Here is a 22938-nt window from a genome sequence, read left to right as displayed (position 1 = left end):
AATATACGTATTATTATACAGTACTCGACATATTATATATAATTATATTTAATAGAGTATATATAAATTAGGTCACACTTTAGTTTGGAGACCAATTCTTACTATTAATTAACTATTAATTATGGCTTTTGCCTCAATAAACTCCTAATTAGGTATGGAGTAGGATTAATGGATCTAAAATATGGTCATGCAGAATAAGGAATTAATATGTGCTTCATAAGTATTAATGAATAAGAATAAGAAGTAGTCCCTAAAGTCTTACCATAAATTATATAATATTATTAACAGAGACTAAGAGTACTGATATTTGTAAAATTAATTAACCACAATTAATTTTGTGATTCGGCAAGTTTCAAGAACTGTATTTCATTTAAAAGTTATTGAGAGAAAACAAAAATGAAAATGATTTCAAGTTCCATCTTGATTACATTAGATTGTTTTAAAATATCAATAATAATATCAATTAGATTCACAATAATCTATTAAATAAAATCATTTTAAGTCTTCCTGCGGCTCCTTTGAATGTTTATTGAGTCTCCTAGGGGCCACGGGCCCCTGCTTGAGAGCCACTGCTTTAAGACGCCTCATTTTGGCCAAATTCTAAAGCAGCATTGCATAGATCCTTCATGGAAAAGACGATCCAGAAATGTAATACAATGGGGGATGTGAATTTTTCATCCATGATGGTGAACAGAGTTGAGAAAAATGTAGACTAAATCCAGTTACTTTTCATAAACTTATGAAGAGTCCTTAAAAAGCAGCTGCCTATATGCAGGCAGTAGACAGCAAGGTTTTGGAACTGAACTAGTAAGTAAGCAGTCCAGTATTTAGTCAATGGTCTGTTCGGTCATGCTAATCACAATCCACACTGCAATAAACACCGACAGCTGAAGAATTCGTGTGGAGCTCATCGTTGTGGGCTTTTGGCCTTGGTGAAGCACCATGCAGAGCTGTTTACGAGATTCTGGGACCAAGAACGTGCTTCTGCTGTTTGAATTTCCATACTCTCCAAGCTATTCAGATGTGTGATTTAATACCCACTTTTTGGCCAGATGGCACTGGACATATTTCAATGCATAATTCACATTTTATTTGTATCAATAGAAAATGTAAGCTAATATAAATTTGGTAGCTGCCAAGCAGTTGCTGTTTTCAACAGATTACATGACAGGCTTCTCTTGCTGTGCTATATTTTCATTTCATGACATAGCAAAAATAAACAAACATCGATTAATATTATTTTTTATAGCAATCGATTTGAGGAAATATAGGAAAGTGATGAAGGAACACACACACACACACACACATGCATACCCGTACAGCTGGATATATTTACAAACTGTAGTCCATTATTGATTTGATCGTGTATTCTGACTACTTTCTAGATTACTTTTGTTTTACTCAAACTTTGTTTTAAATTTACCATTAAACGTACCATATTGACATAAAACAACAAAGAGAAACAAAATATTTTACAAATTTTTAGCCCAACATCATAAAATGCGTTAAACATTACATTAGTGAGTTGATAGTGAGTGAATAGTAAATAGTGAGTTGATAAAAAGCTAATAATTAATTAAATTATAAATATATATAAATATTGTATTTGTTTACCTGCATGTCAGAGTGACCATTAAACTGTAAACATGTGAATGTGATTTTAAATTATTTACAATATTAACTTTTACTTTATTACTTATTTTAAGGGGTTTGGCTGACAAAAACGTTTATAAACAAACATTACTAAACATGAAAATAACAGTGACATCCCTTACGAAAAAGAAGTTTATTCAAGTGTGCTATTAGTATACTTCCTTTAAACAAAAAAATAGGAAAGTATACTTTTAGTTTACTTTTTATGTACTTCTCAGAAATGGGCTTTATGTGCACTGCCCTCCAAAAGTTTGGAAACATCCCTGGCAAAGTGTGGTTTTGGACGATATCAGCATAAATCCTTATCATTTTTTGGTGCAAACACATTAAAGTAACATGACATTATCATTGAAGACCAGCAATAAAACATAATAATGGCAATATATACATGTCAAAGTCAGACATGCCCCTTTGCTGTGATGCCTGGATACTGGTTTAAACTTGATCCAGGTTTTTAAAAGATTTTTGGGTCAGCACACCTTAATACTGTTGCTTCAACAATTGATTGCCAATTCAAAGTCAATGTTTGAATAAACTGACAGCTTGGATGCCCAGATTATGCAGAGCTGTAATAGCTGCTAATGGTGGATATTTTGATGAATCGAAAAAAAATTATATGTATAAACTGTTTATGTAATCAAATATGTTTTCGTAGTTTGTGTTGTCCCTTATCAGTGCAAAATTATCACAAATTAAAAATAATTAATGCCAATATTGTCCAAAATCCCATTTTTCTAGGGCATTTCCGAACTTTTGGAGGGCTGTGTACTTCTCAGAAATATACTTAAAATGACATTTAAGTATACTTGACTTATACTTAGAAAAAGTCTAAATATATTTGAGCTATACTCGTGCTCCTGGAATCGCGCTAGTACACATCTTCTGTACAGAATTTCCAAAAAACACAAGTGAAGAAGAAAAAGAACCAACAGATGCTTCCACATGTAATCTAACACCATCATCTGACATTAAATAGCATCAAAACTGTGTAACGTTATGGAATAAAATGTCAACCAATGAAGAGGTAATAATGACTGTCAAGCTTTGGGGTGTTGATCGACTCCATCGACATTTTGATTATCATTCTGAATCCAATTCATTGTCTTTTTTCAGCTTTTTGTTCAAAATGTTGTTTATTTTTTTATTTATGAAACTTACACACATTCAAGTGTTTAAAAAAGAATGCATGAAGCTAGAATAAAATGTGTTTTGTTTACAAGCAGATACCCTGTTCTTTCTTCAGGTATTCATATAACAAAATATATACAAATTAATACCTAAATAGGGACATGGTAGTATACTTAAAGTATGATGTAAAGTTCACTTAAAGAAAACTTACGAGCTTACTGAGGCTATACTTCAAAGCGTACTAAAAATGCTACAAGAATGTAATTGATAAACTATTAGTATACCTATAAATTCACTTTTAGTAGGCCTATAGTTGCAGTACAAGCTAAAAACATTGATGTAAACTAGTTGTGTACTCAAAGTTTACGACTATTAGACTTAAAGTATGCTTAAAAGTATACTTTTATATGCTAGAAAGTGGGCCAATTTAGTCCCAAGGAGTATTGAAATAGTACACTTACAAGTATACTACTAGTACATTGATATTTGTATACTTACTACATAAAGTATACTTAAAAATACACTTGAACTTTACTTAAGTATACTTAATAAAATAAACTTGAAGTATAGCCTACTACTTTTTGTTAAGGGATTACACACCCTTAGTCTTCCAGGATTTAAATATTTAGAAAAAGAAAGAAAATAAAAGAGCATTTTAAAATGTAATAGCCTATCCCTACTCTAATTACAAGTAGCCTACTTAATTTTGGAATCTGATTACATAATCCAGATTACATAATCACTTAGCACTATAGCCTACTGTAGGGGTGCAAATTAAATTTGATTAAATTATAACTACTTTTTTTAATTTAGTTGTTTTTAGTAGTTAGAAATTTAATAGTTTGATTATTATCTTAAATACGTGACTATAAAGAAATTACATTTAAAAATTACAATTTTAAAAATAAACTTAGCCTGAAATATTCAAGTGTGGTAACAAGCCTTGTCCCTCCACATCCAAATAGACTATTTATTTCTAAAAGCATAGCCATATATATTGTAAGAATGCAAATATAAATGCGTGCCAGGCATAGAAAAAGCCCAATGCAAAGCCTCCGAGATCCGTCTGAATAACAGCCCGATTCTATTTTTGTTGGGTGTGATTTACGCCCAGTTTCCTCCATGCGCTGTCTGAGGAAACAGATGCGCGGGATTGTGCTTTTCCTCAATTCCTGGGAGAGGGATTCTGGCCCAAACCGACTCAAGCTCTCGTGAGAGAGGGTGGTAAACGCTACTTATATTGACTCTTTGGTTCCCTGTCTGCAATTTCCTTCTGGTTTCCACTTGCGTATGTCCGCGTGGGCCGGGCCTTGTGTCGCTCGGGCTTCCCCCGAATGATCCTGCCGGTCATTTCCCAGGGCAAGGTCAACGCTCAGCCCCAGCCCTGATCGCTGTAGGGTCCCGCGACTTGAGCTCCGCCGCGGGACACGGCGGCCCTTTGATCAGGGGGATGCAGGTCTGGCTCAAGCGCCATTGTGATCTGCTCTGAACGCTTATCAGTCACTGTGCTAATGAGCTGTGCGGAGACATCTTGAGATGTGGTCCAGCTCAGAGGCTGCAAAAACTGTCATTTAAAACATTGTTGAAAGACGGCAGATTTGGGGTCGTTTACGGTGTCCGCACTGCACAGAACGCATCAGTTTATTCAACACTGAAATAAATTCATTTACATGTTTTAATCATACTAAAGAATTAAAAAAAACAATTTAAATGCAGAAATTCTTGAATAACAAGGATAAAAATTATATTATTATTATTAGTATTATTATTTTTACTATCAGCCTAATTAAATTTTGTTGGCCAAACCAAGCCGGAAGTATTATTATTATTATTATTGAAAATAGGATCTTAATTTTTATTGAAGGTGTACAGAAATATCTAAGCAAACTATAATTTAGAAATAATAAAGAAAAAAATTGTTTTTGTAGTTGTTTGTTTGTTTGTTTGTTTGTGTGTGTGGGGGGGGGGGGGGGTTGTCAGTCATCCACGCCCCACAATTCAGTTTTATTAAAGACTATGACATGGTGAAATGTAATCTTGATTTTTTTTTCAGATATTGGGTTAAGAGGAAAGTTGGAACTGATTATGAAAAGGAAAGTGAATGAAAACACGTCGTCAATAAATTATTTAAAAAAAAGAAAAGGAAAAAATAGATTTACTGGCAGCTGATGCATTGTTGTGTCATAAATAAATGGTCAATGATTCTTCACGAAGTGTGGCGCTTTTCGTGGATAAGAGCGCCATCTACGGGATGTTTTAAAAATGCAACACATTCGATGTTATATAGGTAAATCACTGTGGTTGTTAACAATAATATGCAATGATCCTTTTTTTTTTTTTTTTGCCGTTTTTCCTCATGTGGAAATCCTTTGCGTTGCGATAAATGCATGCTTCCTTTAGCAATGATTTATTTAGAAAAATGTGAAAAATCATTTGCTATTGTAACACAAGCTATCAGACAATTCGTTAAATAAGAGACCTAGGCCTATTTACCTCTTTTATCATTTACTTAACCTACCATTGCAATACACAGGCCTCTGAGATACAAACAGTGTATGAATTCCAAATCACATGTTGATGAAATTATGTCATTATACAGTTGTTCAAAAAAAAGCTTTTAGTTACCTAAATATATAGCCTACAGAGATTCTTTTTCTAAAAATATGGTAGGGGTTCATTTAATTATTCAATTTCTTGGGTATAAACATTTATGCATCTTTTATCCTCAGACCGCAATAATATAATAATGGCTGCTGGACTGAATGTGTAAACAGAAATTTGGCCTTTCCTCTACCTTTTTGCACTATAAGACTCTCTTTATTTATGCACTAGGCCTATATCATCAGTGCATGGCTGCACACGTTGGCTAATATTTTCAAATGTAATTTATTCTACATTTATGCTACAAATATGGGTGAACTACAGGTAATTACATGCTAATGGTTTCAGGTGTTCAACAAATTTTATTATTTTATATCAGTGCTTTTTATGCAAGGATATACTAGAGAATGAAAGAGAATAACTAGAAAGCTGAAAATCAGCATTTATTTACACAGAGCACATCATTTTCTCTATGGTTGTGATGTTACCAAAAAACTAAAAAGATGAAAAGATCAACAGCGTTCAGTCCAGCAGCAGACCGTTGCTGGCAGACGCATCCTCCGCAGGGAGATTTATTTGGAAGACTTGCTGACCGCAGCTGCTGTCACACAGAGCCAGTCTTAAATAATTCATTTATTTTTAAGAGGTTATAAAACTTTGGTTAATTATTGCTTTAAGTGCTGTCCTAAAACCCAGAGAAGATCATGCACTCTGTCTGTCTGAGCAGTGAGTGACGTCATAGGACTTCAGGTCAAACCTGTGATAATTCATTTTTGGGCTGCCTCTTGGTTTATATATTTAGCATTTTTTAAATTCTTTTTTGCTAGTTTAAATGAGTTCAGAGTTTAAAAATACAACACCTGCAGGATGTAGTTTTATGGTGATTATTTCAGCATAAATGTGATGAAAAGCAACTCATTTACACTGAACCTCTGCAACTGTAAAATGACTTGTTAAAGCCCCTCACCTGGTTTTACAGGGGTCCTCGTTCAGACAATTATTTCACGAGTTAGAAAACATTCAGTCAGCAGCTCAGGGCCTTTGGGACCTGAAGCATGTGATGAGGCTATGAAGCAATCAGCCTTATGATTGTGTGTGTGGGAGCCCTGGTTTATTGAGAATGTGTGTGGGGGGGGGGGGGGGGGGGGGATTTTTGATACATCCATTGTCAGGCGCCTGTCGACTCTAAACTTTAACAGAAAGGTGTATGATCAACAGCTGAGCGGCAGATCTGACAAAGTGTCTCAGCAAGACATCACGCTCAAGACATCAATCATACTACATCTGTACAGCTCAGATACTGAAAAACACACACCTGCCTTATAAATGTGCCCAATGACCTGCCCACAGACCAGCACTGCATTGTGTGTGGGGAGATCTCAAAGAATCAATGGATCAAAGTCACAACATACTCAGGAGTAAATGGGGAGGCGGCATCCCTCCTGACAATAACCGCAAAAATATAGCAATAATAAAGAGTCACATAAAATCAAAATAAAGGTCCATTTGGGCAATATATGTTTACTTTCTGGAGATGCAAAGCTCTTGATGTTTCATTAGAGGCTGTTCAGATCAATGTATTAAGTTCTTTAAAGAAAAAAAACTCTTTGTGGGGCTTAAAATGTTCTTCTGTTCAAATGTTACACCTTTGTAAATTATGTACTCCTAAAAGGAGCATGATACCTCAAAAGTAAATATTAGTAATTAAAGTATTAATACCTAACAATAATAGTATCTTTTGAAAAAGTACTGCCCTATAGACAGCTTTTGTACCTGTGTTTCTGAGAGTGTGGCATCTGACCACAAAACCGTTTTCATTCTAATTGGAACTTGTATTTTTTAAGAGGAATCTCAAACAACACGGAGCACCCGATAGGTAAGAAGATACATTCAAGCATGTCATAATTGCTACATGACAACCTGGGAAACAATGTTTTTCTGTGGTAACACTATAACGCACAAAGAACGTGTAATTTGACGAAACAATAGACAAACCAGCAATACAAAACCACAAAGGACAAGAATGCTTTTGTATTGCTTTTGAAGACTGAATATCATAATTATGGTAATTCAACCTGATCTCACAAGAAAACATAACTATTTTGCAAGGTTGGGACTTCGTACGAAATCATACAAAAGAGTTAGCATGAAGGTTAACCCCTAAATATAAAAATCACTGGAGTGCAAGCAGATAAGACTTTATTTTAATTGAGATGTTCCAGCAGCATGGACAAGACAGATCAGTTATTAACAGATTTATCACCAAAACACAAATTTTTTCAGAATTGCCATGAGACTGTCTTGGTAATTCCAACATAACGTGAACACATCCATCATTAGCATTGAATCCTAGCATATATGGCAAACTGTGCAGAATACTGCTTGATATTTAAAAAAATAAATAATAATAATAATAATAAAAATGGAAATTGCATGTAGACTTTAATCAGGTTAGAAGCAAAGCAGTGCAGGAAAGACTTGCAGTCTTTGTAATGGCACGTACTAGGTCATATAATATTCACAACTCACAACTTTCAAAACTGTTTTATGGAGTTTTTGTCTACTGAACCTTTTTTCAGAAAGACATTTTGTCAGCGGAACAATCAGTACAATCCATTGAACACACTGTATATTTCTGTCCCTCACAGCCTTGTTTTCATTCCTGTTACAAATTAAATTGGCATACCCTGACTAAGGGCCATATGCAACGATAATGTTTCAAACAATAGTGTGCTGTATGTCTAACTCAAGGACAACTTTTATTTTGACTTTTATTTTGAATACCGTACTTAGGACCATGTGATATTTCAGTTTTTCTTTTTTAATAAATCTGCAAAAATGTCAACAATTCTGTGTTTTTCTGTCAATATGGGGTGCTGTGTGTACATTAATGAGGGGAAAAAATGGCTGCAATATAACAAAGAGTGAAAAATTTAAGGGGGTCTGAATACTTTCCGTACCCACTGTATTTTCTGTAAATTCAGTTAAGAGTCAAAAATGGGAAAAGATGTTAAAAAATACTGGTTGATGAAGTGCTAAAGTGGAAAGTCAAGCATTATGGGATACCTTGCAAATCTGGTGTGCCATATGGGTATTCCATGTATAGAAAAATAACATGTGCCTATATACATGTGTCCATAATATAGGCTACATTTTTATACTATGGAATACAAAAATGTAAAAATTATAAGAGTAGACCTAGTGATTCCATTCCAAACATAACGAAATGGCTGCTGCCTTTTGATAATGTGTGTGTGTGTGTGTGTGTGTGTGTGTGTGTGTGCCACATTGCAGCTCAGACACATTGAATTTCTCTCGGGCTTGAATGACACAGTTTTACAGCATTGAATGTGCTGTTTACAATCAGAATAAATCAGAATATAACACACAGACATTAGATGCAATGATCCAAGAGGCTCATTAAAGGTCACAGCGTTCAGCAGAACATAATGTCACGCTGTCCAAGAGCTTTTAGCTGTTTAATTTAGAAACAAATGAGCTGGAACCAACATGCATTTACCAGTCCAGCATTAGCTTCACTGTTGTGAAGAGAGATAAAGAGAGAGAAACCCTTCATTTCGTCTCCTCTTTTAACTATAACCAAATACGAAATGCTTCTCTAATAAATCTGAAGCATACATCTGCCAATAAATAAAAGTGCTCTAATATTGGAAGTGAGAGATGAAATAGTACCATAATAAAACGGCCACTATCACATTGAGGTAATGATGATACACATTATAACCATCTCATAAAACTCCTATAAATCAGCATAGGCCCTGCATTCACGCTTCTGCCAGATAGCTTTTTACCAAGGCCATTGACGTCGATTTATTCAACTATTAAAGGTAGGATGCTGCTTACATGTTAATTTTATTAATGATTCTGTCATATTCATAGGTCTCCTACTCCAGGCTGCATTTTCAACAAACACGCCAGTGTGTTTTGAAGTGCTTAATGGCCAGCAGGTGGCGCAGCGTACTCTATTTCCATGGCCTTTTTATAATAACTCGTGCGTAAAACCAGTCTGATGAGTCTGGCGCAAACTGGTTCTTTGATTGTGGACGATATGTCATGCAAACATGATAATGGTTAATTGCATATGAATAGCCCTCTGTATTTACAATAATTTCTAATGGCTATGAATCACAGTGTTGATAGACAAACAGACACTACACACTGTTTACACTCATCACAACTGCAGTGTCTTGTTTAAGTTGCATCACTTCAATTATAGTGTAATTACATTATGATCAACAAGATAAGGCAAACTGCGTTCAAACATGAGTCAAGGTAAATGGTTCAGTACACTGTCAGAGATTTTTAATAATTGTTTGTTATACTACCAGCTCAGATTCTTACATGATAGCCTGAAGCATTTTTACAGGCAGGAAGTTCACATGGGTACAACATGCTCACGTTACAAGCAGTGCTCCAAAAATGTTCACCATCCAGCCTTTCTAGAAAAAGATGACTAGGATCACATATAAACTTTAACCTACCAAAAAAAGTTTTAATTTTGCAATGGACCTTAAGGCCCCCATTGGATGGATGGGTGAGTGAGTGAATGAATGAATGAATGAAAGAATGAATGAATGAATGAATGAATAATAAATAAATGAATGTTAAGATACACGTTCCTAGTTCAGATTTAGGCTATTTAATTTTGGCAGGTTATTGAAAGTTTATTTCAGGTACAAGTTTCAAGCAATTAACAAATTTGTAAAAATTTCAAAAAAATACACACAAAGACAAAAAATAAAATAAATAAAAAAACCTTATCTGTCACACAAGTACTGTGTGGATGAGCAGGATCTACTTAAAATCTCTGCAAATTAATTTGCTAGGCCTATTTCAGGTCTGTTGAATCCATCGGCCTGAGCCAGACACAGAGAAAACAAGCACAGTTGATCCAAATGCAAGTGGCTGATATATAAAAAACAAAAACAACAGATTGTCAGATCACTTGACCCTAATAATATAGGTATCCCCCTTATATTAAATTATAGAAGTGTATTCATAAGCGCCAACATTTGGCAACCCTACTGATATAGTCCATAGATAGATAGATAGATAGATAGATAGATAGATAGATAGATAGATAGATAGATAGATAGATAGATAGATAGATAGATACAGGTACATCTAAAAAAATTAGTATATTGTGAAAAACATTTTTTTGTAACTTATTTCAAAAAGTGAAACTTTCATATATATTTTACATTCATAACATATAAAGTAAGACATTTCAAAAGTTTTTTTGTTTTAATTTTGATGATTAGAGCTTATAGCTCGTGAAAGTCTAAATCCAGTACCTCAATATATTAGAATATTTATATTTGAGATTCATAAAACGACCATTCATACAGTATAAATTACGGGTATCTCTTGTTCTTTGAAACCACAATAATGGGGAACACTGCTGACTTGACAATGGTCCAGAAGATGAACACTGACGCCCTCCACAAGGAGGGTAAGTCACAGAGGGTCATTACTGAAAGGAGTGGCTGTTTACAGAGTGCTGTATCAAAGCATATTAAATGCAAAGTTGACTGGAAGGAAGAAATTGGGCAGGAAAAGGTGCACAAGGATTTGCTTTTCCAGCAGGACTTTAATCACCTTCCCACAGTGCTGTCCATGATATTACTGTGCTTGATTGGCCAGCCAACATGCCTGACTTGAATCCCATATGGAATCTATAGTATATTTTCAAGAGAAAGATGAGAAACAGTCGATCCAACAATCCAGACGAGCTGAAGGCTCAATAGTGCCTCAGCAGAGCCACAGGCTGATCGCTTCCATGCCATTCCTCACTGATGCTGGAGTTTGTGCTAAAGGAGCCCCGACCAAGTATTAAATGCATAAATGAACATACCTTAAAGAACTTGAACTGTTCTGCTTTGCAAGTCCTTTTTTTTTTTTTTTGGTTGATCTTAGGAAATATTCAAATATTTTTAGATACTTTTGACTTTCATGAGCTGTAAGCTCTAATCATCAAAATTAAAACAAAAATTTTTTGAAATGTTTTACTTTACATGTTATGAATCTAAAATATATATGAAAGTTTCACTTTTTGAAATAAGTTACAAAAAAAAAAAGTTTTTCACGATATTGTAATTTTTTTTAGATGTACCTGTATAATTGTATATCAAGTGAACTATATCCGGAAGTGTCCTGCAGCGCCTCCAGTGACTGGAGTGTGACATCACAGGTGCAGACCGAGGGGCGCAAAACCTGCAGCATGGAGGTAATGCTTATCAATATTCCTGATATAATACAGAGTTTGCGAAACAGTTTGTGTTAACAGTATCCACAGTAATAGATATCTTAAATCAGTGTATTACACTGTCTTTGTGTTAAGAGTGCTGCATTCTGCTGTCATGTTAAACTGAGTGTCTATGACCGAGTAACGTTACAGAGCAGATCCTGAATGCATGCTGTTCAGGCGGATATATTAATATCTTCGTCTCTAGGTCTTACATTTAACCTTACTCTCTTAAACACCAAATTGTGTGCCAAGAATGAACGCGTTTCTGAACGAGCGGCTATGTTTTGGTTAACTTAGATATGGGACTGTTCACTAGCGATAACAAAATATTGAGCCAGTTTTTTGTAAACATGTTAGTACAGAATACAAATACGGGGATTTAATATTAACATTAATATGGAGGAAACACTGTAAATAAATCTAAAATGGCGCACGGAATATTCTAGACGCTCATCAGCCGCCGGGTTGTTTCCAGTCGTCTCCTCATGAATTTAGTGTATTTATATATTATAGAGTGGTAGTCGTTAGAAATTCCTGGACAGATACCCACTCTATTCCTTTAGATGTAGTTCGATATTAGAAACCTACGACCACCGGCTAAAATACCGATCTTACTATGGCATTGGTTTAGCTCATGAATATTAATGAAGGCTATGCTGACGTTGCGCCATAGTTTTCCTGGATCATCCAATCACGTACCCTAATTAATATTCATAAGCCGAGCCTTGAAGTTAATTGGCCAGCTGACTAGCGTCAGTCTTTCAGCCAATCAGGAGGAATTGGTGAGCCCACGTCACTCAGTCTAATGATTAATATATATATATATACATATATATATATATATATATATATATATACATATATATATATATATATACATATATATATATATATATATATATACATATATATATATATATATATATATATATATATATATAGCCACCGAATTTGGCAAAAGCATGGCCGGGTGTCATCCATCAATCCCACAGAGCAGCATTCATAGGCAGCTGAAGAAACACCCACACAGAGAAACCAAACCAGCTCTGCGGTTTGAAAGCTGTAATCAATGAGCGTGTCATTATCAGCTTTATACAATTCATTTAATAGCTTTAGAGTATTATGTAACACAGAAGGCATGCCCTACGGGGCCAGTTTTATCAGTCTAATGACGCATATTTCTAAAGAGGCAAAAGTTCAAGTCTGATTATTAATTGTGTTTTATGTGAACAGGGTCGTGACAGTAAGGAGCCGGAGCAGCTCAGGAAGCTGTTTATTGGTGGACTCAGTTTTGAGACCACAGAGGACAGTCTGCGAGCTCACTTTGAGCAATGGGGCAAACTCACTGACTGTGTGGTGAGAGACCATCACTTCACATTCAGGATTTGATTTATAGTTAATTGTAATCGTTTTGCAATGTGTCAGCGTCAGGAACAGACAACTAGAAGCCATCTTTAATATTTATAAGATTTGTCAATAAAATTCTAAAAGTACCAGGGTATTCTGTGAAGCATCTTGGAGTGCCATAAAAATACCATGGAGTATGAATATCTAATGCTATTGCCACCGTATTGAGAAGGAATAATTAACAACGAACCATTGAATTATGGAAAATCAGTTCAATCACAGCCATGCTGATATTTAATATCGTGGACACGTACAGCCCTATTGCTCCTATGATATTGCTTAAAGAAAATAATTCACCCCAAAAAATGAAAATTTGCTAATAATGTACTCAATAATCTAATAATGTACTCAAATATAACTATTCCTTTGAAAAAGTAACAACATCTGTAAGTCAGCCAATCAGAATCAATCAGCCAAACGGTCCTGTTCCGTAAGAGCTGTTAATGCATATAGATATAATAATGAAAGCAATAAAAACACTGTTGATGATAATACTATCAATGATTATCTTTTCTCAGGTAATGAGAGATGCCGCTAACAAGCGCTCACGAGGTTTCGGCTTTGTGACGTACTCCTGTGTAGCGGAGGTTGATGCTGCTATGGCAGCGCGGCCACACAAAGTGGACGGTCGAGTCGTTGAGCCCAAACGGGCCGTTTCCCGAGAGGTGCAGCAACATACATTTAAACCAGAAAGCTCCACATGGGTAGCTCACATATACTGTATATACTAGTGACTGAAGTTTCTTGGACTGTGACCTGCTTTATCGAAAACATTTTGTAATAGCATTTTTATAATTCTTTTATAATTATTACATGTGCAGTTTTTATGCATATATTAATTGTGAAAATAATTGTACTAATTTCAGATATCACACTCCAGGATGGAAGTAAATTAAAAAGGAAAAAAGTCAATAAAAGTGATTTTTAAACAAGTCCTATGAAAACTCATTTCTACAATGGAATTAGAAAATAAAAAAAAGGTCATTGCAAATTTTTATTATTATATCTCACAATTTTGAAATCTCGCAGTTCTGACTTTTTTTCTCAGAATTGTGCTGGGGTTTTTCAGACTTTTGTTTTGGGAAAATTCAGAGCAAAAAATCTGAATATTCTGAGACAAAAAAATCTGAATTGCAGGATATAAACTTGCCATTCTGTGGGGTTAAAAAACAAAACAATATCTGATATAAATTGTGTGCAAGAAACTCGCAATTCTGAGAAAGTTTATGTTGTGCAATGCTAACTCACAATTCTGACTTCATTTCTCAGAATTGTGAGTTAACAGTCAAAAAAATATAAGAAAGTATTTGATTCAATGGCTTCCATACAAACCTTTTCTCAATTTACTCTAAAATTAAGATACATTTAATCAAGATGAAATTTCTTTGATTATGCAGGACTCTAATAAACCTGGAGCCCATCTGACAGTGAAAAAGATCTTTGTGGGTGGAATCAAGGAGGACACAGAGGAGTATCATATCAGAGAGTACTTTGAGCGCTATGGGAAGATTGAGACTATCGATATAATGGAGGAGCGTTCAACTGGGAAAAAGAGAGGATTCTGCTTCGTCACTTTTGATGATCATGATACTGTGGATAAAATAGTTGGTGAGCTTAGATGGAAAACATTAACTTTTAGCTTCTAGCCAGACACTGACTGACTACAGCGGAATCTGTTTTTTGGGGTAAATGACATGACCTCATCCAGATGATTATTTTATAGTTATTATGAATGCAGCTTTTATGAACTTGTTCAATGAAAAATATAATCATTTAAGTGATTGCAAAAAGAATATTAAAATTAAATCCCAATGAAAGATTAAAATAAACAAGTTACCTTATAAATTGATAATTTTCACATAAAATCATGATACTGATATGTAAAAGTTCATGGACATGGTATGTGTCATCTACCCCGATTATGATCGAATAGCAAGAAATACTAGTTTAGACAGGTTTTATTCAGTGGCTGAGAAAACAGATTTCTGTTTTTCCTTTTTCATCAGCACAAAAATATCACACAATCAACTCCCATAACTGTGAAGTAAGAAAAGCACTACCAAAGCAGGAGATGCAAGCTGTTTCTAATCAGAGATGTAAGTAACATGTTTCATATCTAACTGCCTTTCTGATTCTCATTTTTATTTTTTTGTAATTAGGTTAATTATGTTACTGTAATATTCAAGTTGTCGTAGGTAATCATATATAACATGTTGCTTTGGATAATCATGTGCTTTTTTGTTGTCAGATCGTGGTGGAGGTGGAGATGGAGGTGGAGGTAATTTCATGGGCAGAGGAGGAGGAAACTTTGGAGGTGGCGACTTTGGCCGAGGTAAGATGATATGCGATCTTGTATATCTGATCCTGTGTGTATCGATTACATCTACAGTTTGTACAGCAACACTTCAGGTGTGAATAAAGCTGTGGTAAAAACACTGAATGCTGTATCTTTCACAGGAGGGTATGGAGGAGGCCGGGGTGGCTGTGGAGATGGATACAATGGATTTGGTGGGGACAATATCATGATACTAACATGAGCAATGAATCAATTCACACTCCCTTGTAATACTTGCTGTTAATTTGTGCCAGATTTGCACCGGCGTTGAACAGTATATTTTTGAAATGGCTGCTTTGTTTGTAGTCACTGATGAAATAGAGAATCACCGTATGGAAAAGCATAAGAACATTTTCAAAGCCAAAAAAACATATTTTTCCTGTTATGAAGTCAATCATTTCATGAAGCTCAGACTGAAATTATTAGCGCTGAAGTACATGTTTACGACGTGTCTCTGGCAGTAGGTGGTAACTATGGTGGGGGTCCTGGCTTTGGAGGTGGTTGTGGAGGATATGGTGGAGGTCCTGGATACGGTAACCAAGGCGGAGGAGGCTTTGGAGGATATGACAACTTCAATGATGGAGGAAATTTTGGAGGTACAATTCCATTTAAGTGAAGCCAAATAATTGACAGGTGGTTGGAGGGGCGGGGTTTAAAAGAAGAGGTCTCCGTGATGTCATTCAAAAAGGAAATGGTTTCAGAGGCGGAGCAAAGCAAACTTGTATTTGTAGCAACATGGGCCAGTGAATCATTAAATTGAATCTTTACTTTGTTGAGAAGAAAAAAAAAGAAGAGTTTTGGAGTACAAGTTTTTTTTTTAAGTTTTTGAAAACTCTCTGATGCTCACCAAGGGTGTAATTAATGAATCATAAATACATTGAAAATTGTTAAATATTATTATAACTTAAAATAACAGTATTCTAATTGAATATATTTTAAGATGTAATTTATTTCTATGATGCAATGCTGAATTTTCAGCATCATTACTGCAGTCTTTAGTGTCACATGATACTTCAGAAATCATTCTAATATAATGATTTGTTGATTCGCCAATTTCTTATTATTATCGGTTTTTAAAACACTTCAGTTGCTTAATATTTTTGTGGAATTCATTCCGTGATGCATTTATTTTCAGATTTTTTTTGATGAATAGAAAGTTCAAAAGAATAGCATTTATTTGAAATAGAAATAACAATGTAAAAGTCTTTAGGGTCGCTTTTGATCAATTTTGATTTCTTTAAAAATAGAATATATACAGGTGCATCTCAATAAATTAGAATGTCGTGGAAAAGTTCATTTATTTCAGTAATTCAACTCAAATTGTGAAACTTGTGTATTAAATAAATTCAGTGCACACAGACTGAAGTAGTTTAAGTCTTTGGTTCTTTTAATTGTGATGATTTAGGCTCACATTTAACAAAAGCCCACAAATTCACTATCTCAACAAATTAGAATACTTCATAAGACCAATAAAAAAACATTTTTAGTGAATTGTTGGCCTTCTGGAAAGTATGTTCATTTACTGTATATGAACTCAATACTTGGTAGGGGCTCCTTAATTACTGCCTCAACTCGGCGTGGCATGGAGGTGATCAGTTTGTGGCACTGCTGAGGTGGTATGGAAGCCCAGGTGGCTTTGATAGCGGCTTTCAGGTCATCTGCATTGTTGGGTCTGGTGTCTCTCATCTTCCTCTTGACAATACCCCATAGATTCTCTATGGGGTTCAGGTCAGGCAAGTTTGCTGGCCAATGAAGCACAGTAACACCATGGTCATTGAACCAGCTTTTGGTACCTTTGGCAGTGTGGGCAGGTGCCAAGTCCTGCTGGAAAATGAAATCAGCATCTCCATAAAGCTTGTCAGCAGAAGGAAGCATGAAGTGCTCTAAAATCTCCTGGTAGATGACTACGTTGACTGTGGACTTCAGAAAACACAGTGGACCAACACCAGCAGATGACATGTTAGCCCAAATCATCACTGACTGTGGAAACTTCACACTGGACTTCAAGCAACATGGTTTCTGTGCCTCTCCACTCTTCCTCCAGACTCCAGACCTTGATTTTCAAATGAAAAGCAGAATTTACTTTCATCTGAAACGAGGACTTTGGATCACTGAGCAACAGTCCAGTTCTTTTTCTCCACAGCCCAGGTAAGACGCTTCTGACGCTGTCTCTGGTTCAGAAGTGGCTTGGTAGCCCTTTTCCTGAAGATGTCTGAGCTTGTTGACTCTTGATGCACTGACTCCAGCTTCAGTTCACTCCTTGTGAAGCTCTCACAAGTGTTTGAATCAGCTTTGCTTGACTGTATTCTCAAGCTTGCGGTCATCCCTGTTGCTTGTGCACCTTTTCCTACCCAAATTCTTTCTTCCAGTCAACTTTGCGTTTAATATGCTTTGATACAGCACTCTGTAAAGAGTAATTTATACTGTAGGGATAGTCATTAATTGAAACTCAAATGTAAATATTCTAATATTTTGAGATACTGATTTTTGACTTTCATGAGCTGTAAGCTCTAATCATCAAAATTAAAAACAAAAAAACTTTTGAAATGTTTTACTTTACATGCAGAGAATCTAAAATATATGAAAATTTCACTTTTTGAAATAACTTACAAAAACTTTTTCACGACATTCTAATTTATTGAGATGCACCTGTATATAATATAACGATAAACAAAACAAATGTTTTGTTATTAAAGGATTAGTTCAACCAAAAATGAAAATTAGTCCATGTTTTACTCACCCTCAAAGTATCCTAGATGTATATGACTTTCTTCTTTCAGATGAGTCAAGTCAATATTATTTGTATAGTGCTTTTAACAATGCAAATTGTGTCAAAGCAGCTTTACATCGGCTTGATATAAAGCTGGGTGGCTTTATATCAGCTTTACAGTATTTAGAGGGGAAATAGTGTGTCAAAATAGTGCCATTCTCCTCCTCTGGCCAGACAAAATCAACAGTTTTAAATCTAGGTTAAAAACGAATCAAATTTAGTTATAGTTATATAAATTTAGTTATATAACGGAGTTGTATTTAAAAAAATTCCTTGCTCTTCCAAGTGCTAGAATGGTCAAATAAAAGTAGTCAAATAAAGTGCATCCATCCATAATAAACAGTTCCTGACTTCTTTTAGACTGTTGAAAAAAACACCCGCCCATGCCATTATAAAGCTTGGAAAAGCAAGGACAATTTTTAATATAACTTCGATTAGCTTGGATTCGTCTGAAAGAAGAAAGTCATATACACCTAGGATGCTTTGAGGGTGAGTAAAACATGGGCTAATTTTCATTTTTGACGGAACTAACCCTTTAACCCAAATTTGTACCTGCATCGCAGGTAACTTTGGTGGTGGTGGTGGTGGAGGTGGCGGCGGCAGAGGAGGAAATTATAACGATTTTGGGAATTACGCAGGACAACAGTCCAACTACGGCCCCATGAAGGGAAACAACTTTGGAGGAAGAAACTCAGGACCTTACGGAGGTACAGAAAATCCAGTACACTGCATCAAAAGTGAAACCACTGCGTGTGAGCCTGATCATGTGTTATGATTGTTATATTTAGGTGGATGCGGCTCTGGTGGCGGCGGGGGCTATGGGTCCAGGAGATATTAACAGATCTGTTTCTGTGGTAAGTTCAGCACCGCCTCAAGAGACTACATGGACATCTAACACGGGATGACTTGTGATGTTTACCCTGTGTCTGTTCAACAGGCCTCAGATCCAGAGTTAGATGAGAGGAGTGGGAAGGAAAGGAAAGATTACTGAGAGAGTGTGCGAGGGGTCAAGATCTGCCAGTTATAGGTCTTACTAATGTTAGTGTAGTCAGACGCTCCACAATTCGTGTGTGCTAGTGGATGTACATTCCTTCACCCGCTTGACTTTTCTGTGCTCTTCACCTATCCTCAACCCCTTATGTGCACTTTCAAGAGTGCTACCAAACACTTTAGTCAGAACAGTCCTAAATATTATTTGTTGTGAGTATACAATATGTTGTGGCCTTAAGTAAATTATTTGGAGAAAACAGGACTTGTGTTTATCTTTTTGATTTGAAGACAGTGATGTCGTGTATTTTTCAATATTGTGAGTATGCAGTACATGTGTTGTTCATGAAGCTCTGAATGGTAAACAGAGTAGATTTTGTCAGATCTGAGGGCATGTAACATGTTAAACCTGTAAAGAGAGAAGTCTAGATTGCTGAACTATTTTTCACAAATGAAAAAAGAAACCAGCTGAAATAAAGTTGTGTAGTAACTTGCCTAACGAAGTTTAGTGCGTCATTGAGTCTGAAGTGGCGAGTGCCGCTGTCCTGGGCTCGTGTTGTTGTGAATGAGAGTAGAAAGGCCTCCAGGCCCAGACAGACGAACAGTTATGGGCTCTCAGACTGGCAGGTCGATCCCAGCCTCGACTGGACCAGGCAGCCAGTGTGTCTCCAGAAAGCTAGCATCTGTTTCGGTGAGACTAGCTGTACCTGAAGGAAGGCTAGCGGAAAGCCCATGAGTATGAGGGTTTGAGACAGACAGAAGAAGAGGAAGAAAGAGTCATAGGAGCAGGTAAGAGTAACTCTTCTGCTTCATTTACAGATGGGAAAAGCAGCGCCTGATCTACAGTAAGTGGCTGAAAGTCTTTTATGACACGTTTTCAGCGATGGTTCTAGATGGGTAAGATAAATGTGTGCAAAATATATGTGGATTTGTTAAAGATATCCTCCTGCAGAGATACAGAATCTGCATTCAACTCAATTACACATTGTGTGTGGAATAATTTCACTAAAGCTGACATTTCCAGGTCTTATTTCACCTTTGAAAAAAAAATTATAAATGCTTATTATATAATTTTTTTACATATATTTGTACAAACTATATATATATATATATATATATATATATATATATATATATATTTATATTTATTTATTTTTTTTATAAAATTTTTATTTATTTATTTGTGGTGCAACAGAATTTTGATGATAATTAGGCACAATTTCCCCGATTATCATTACCATAATTTAAAAAAGTCTAATTCTCATTACTGTAATCTGGGGAAAGAATTATATTTGAAATTAGTAAATTATTTAGACATCATATTTTGCTGCCTTTATGGTGATTGTAATTGCATTACAATTTTACAAATATGTTTAATTGAAATTGTACGTAACATGGTTTTGAGGCATGGTCACATTAGCGAAACTTTTTTTTTTTTTATAGCTAATTTTATGTGGCAAAATCCAGTAATTTAAATGGAAATTCACTCAATTCTGCTTGGATTGAACGTGTCTAATGTGTGAGCTGTGCTTCATACATCTCTAGACTAATGACAATAGACGAAAGACCTTTTTGCCTGCAAAATTTAGCTACTATGAACACACCTCTAGGTGAAATTTCACAAGCAAAGAAAGTTCATTGTCAATAGTGTATCGGTGAATGAAACAGCACTTTCCAATCCTAGCAGCTTTATATTGGTCCACGCAGAGAATTTGCGTGTCAAAAGCATAAAAAAATCTAATTCACTTGGGGAACACGTCAAACAAGTAAAATTCTCAATCATGCAGATTCCTGTTGAGATGACTGAATTTTGTCGTACAAAGGTAAATGTGTCAGAAGTACTGATAATCTAATGAATCATCATTGAAAATAATGTGAATTACAAAGCTAAGTAAAAAGTCTGGGCACGTTATGGTAATATTAATTTAGAATTTAGTGGCAGATTTACTAACAGCTTGCGCCAGTGCAAACCGTCTTTTGGCATTAAAATAGTACTGTCAGGATTTAGGCCTACTAAATTAACGCTGAAAAGGCATAGACCGTTATTTTTGCGCTTGACCTTATTAAATATGTATATAGGAGTTTCCCTTTCAGATGCAAAATTTATGGGAGGAGAGTATAAAAATTGGTATTTGTGCCATTATTTAATGCCGTAAGTAGATCACCCGCACCTGATGAGCATCGGTTCTGCTTATTTGCGACTATGCTAATTTGCGCTGCGCTTGGTTTATTTAGTTGGTCAGTATGTAAATGAGGTGCTGTGCCTGTGTTCTTTAAATTTGCGCGTTGTCAGTAAATCACCAGCAGAAATTTCCACTTCCACCGGCGCTGTTGGCCCTGTTTAGTAAATCTGGCCCTAAATCTTGAGAAAATGTGGAAATGCTAAGATTGGCTGGCAGCACACATTAGATTTGTTGTTTTAGTATGATTCATTCACAAGTGTACATATTTGCTGAATCTTCACTCATATCTCAGATAATATTGATAGCTCAGATATCAATCAGTTGACAGCAACTTTAATGAACTGTGAACATTTTAGTTTGTCATTATTAAATGCACTGATTCTGGATGTTCATAACGTGGGAGGATGTTCATTCAGGGTTAATCCATGTATATTTACACATATTTTATAGTCATAAAACATCACTCATAATGTCAGAATGAATAAGTGTGATAGCATTGCCAAATGTTGATTTTAATAAAAACACTTGAAACCCTTAAGAATGTTTAATTTACTGTGTTTGTGTTGTTTCTGTGTGAGCGCAGGGCCTTTTCTTCTCAGGCAATGCTTATCTTACTCCAAAACCTGTCATGGGGACTTTGTTCCCTTGGCACCGAATCAAGGTCACAAGCATTGGTAAATGTTTAAGATCATGTTGTCCTAGATAAGTCACATGCTTTCACTCTGACTACTTAAAACTGAAGAAATTAAACATTTAGTGTACAACTCTAACATTTACTGTAACATTGCTCATTTATATAACTGGGCTTTAGGTTGAGTCTGTTGAATGACATGGCAGTTTAATGCTGACATAAGACTGAACAAAAGCATTCAGTGAGCCATGTTTCACCTGCTTTTTATCATACATTAAGCTTCATATAGTGAAAAGATCCTACATGGTGACGTGTAAATGCAGGTCTGTGAACAGGTTGGCCCTGTTGGTGTAGCGTGACTTGCTGACAATGAAGAGCTACTGTAGTGTGCAAAGGAGAGGGTTTGGTGTGTTCAAAGGTGGTGTGTGTGGGTGAAAGTGGCTGGCAGTGCAAACAACTCTCTTTACTGGTGCACTTTGTCCAGTGGGACTTTAATGAAGGCATGTCTAACATTGGGCCACAGCCAAACAATTCAGCTCTGTTGCATAACACCGGGAGACTGGGGCTGATCGCTTGAGGAAGATTCAGTTGAATCTTGTTTGCAAAAGGCCTTTCACCCTCAAAGGCTTATGAATTGTTAAATCTCATGAATTGGGGTAGATTTTGTATGTAATGATGGTGGATAGCCAAAATAGAAAACCTGTTTCCAAGAAAATAACAATTTGAGCCCAAAACCTCAAATATTGAATAACTTTTTCCCAATGATTATGATGTCATGGCGTATAATATACAGTGGCCTCAATAAGATTTTGGACTCTTAAGCTACACTTCAACTAGATTCATGTCACTGCAGTAGAAAACCATTTCAAACCAAGTCGTATCTGCAAATAAATGCTTATTTTTTTCACTTCATTATTTTTGCTCATTGTCTTCATTTTGAGCAGTATAATTACTGTTGTAAAATATAGGCCACTT

At 35.6% G+C, this 22938-nt stretch overlaps 1 protein-coding gene across 4 annotated transcripts; it reads left to right on the top strand.

The window, feature by feature from the left end:
* Positions 1-11575: 11575 nt before the first annotated feature.
* On the top strand, positions 11576-19650 carry LOC306876720 (heterogeneous nuclear ribonucleoproteins A2/B1-like). Of its 4 annotated transcripts, none has more exons than XM_079428085.1 (11): positions 11576-11629; positions 12884-13006; positions 13576-13722; positions 14455-14665; positions 15064-15153; positions 15306-15389; positions 15515-15565; positions 15857-15988; positions 18726-18869; positions 18951-19016; positions 19100-19644. In XM_079428085.1, exons 1-10 carry the CDS (start codon positions 11624-11626, stop codon positions 18998-19000), a joined length of 1038 nt encoding a protein of 345 aa, XP_079284211.1. In that variant the 5' UTR covers positions 11576-11623; the 3' UTR covers positions 19001-19016; positions 19100-19644. The 4 variants fall into 4 exon arrangements, with proteins under 4 accessions (XP_079284211.1, XP_079284210.1, XP_079284213.1 ...); XM_079428084.1 differs by having other exon boundaries at positions 11579-11629; positions 15854-15988; positions 19100-19650; XM_079428087.1 differs by having other exon boundaries at positions 11579-11629; positions 18801-18869; positions 19100-19643.
* The last annotated feature ends 3288 nt before the right edge of the window (positions 19651-22938 follow it).

The sequence above is a fragment of the Barbus barbus genome (genome assembly GCF_936440315.1).
Source record: "Barbus barbus genome assembly, chromosome: 11".
Lineage (NCBI taxonomy): Eukaryota > Metazoa > Chordata > Actinopteri > Cypriniformes > Cyprinidae > Barbus > Barbus barbus.
This window is presented reverse-complemented; position numbering and strand designations above follow the sequence as displayed.

Excerpts from the sequence above, each read along its gene's own strand:
- LOC306876720 (XM_079428084.1), top strand. Across the intron at positions 15,154-15,305 it reads AGCTGTTTCTAATCAGAGAT|ATCGTGGTGGAGGTGGAGAT; the intron begins GTAAGTAACATG and ends TTTTGTTGTCAG. Across the intron at positions 15,390-15,514 it reads AGGTGGCGACTTTGGCCGAG|GAGGGTATGGAGGAGGCCGG; the intron begins GTAAGATGATAT and ends TATCTTTCACAG.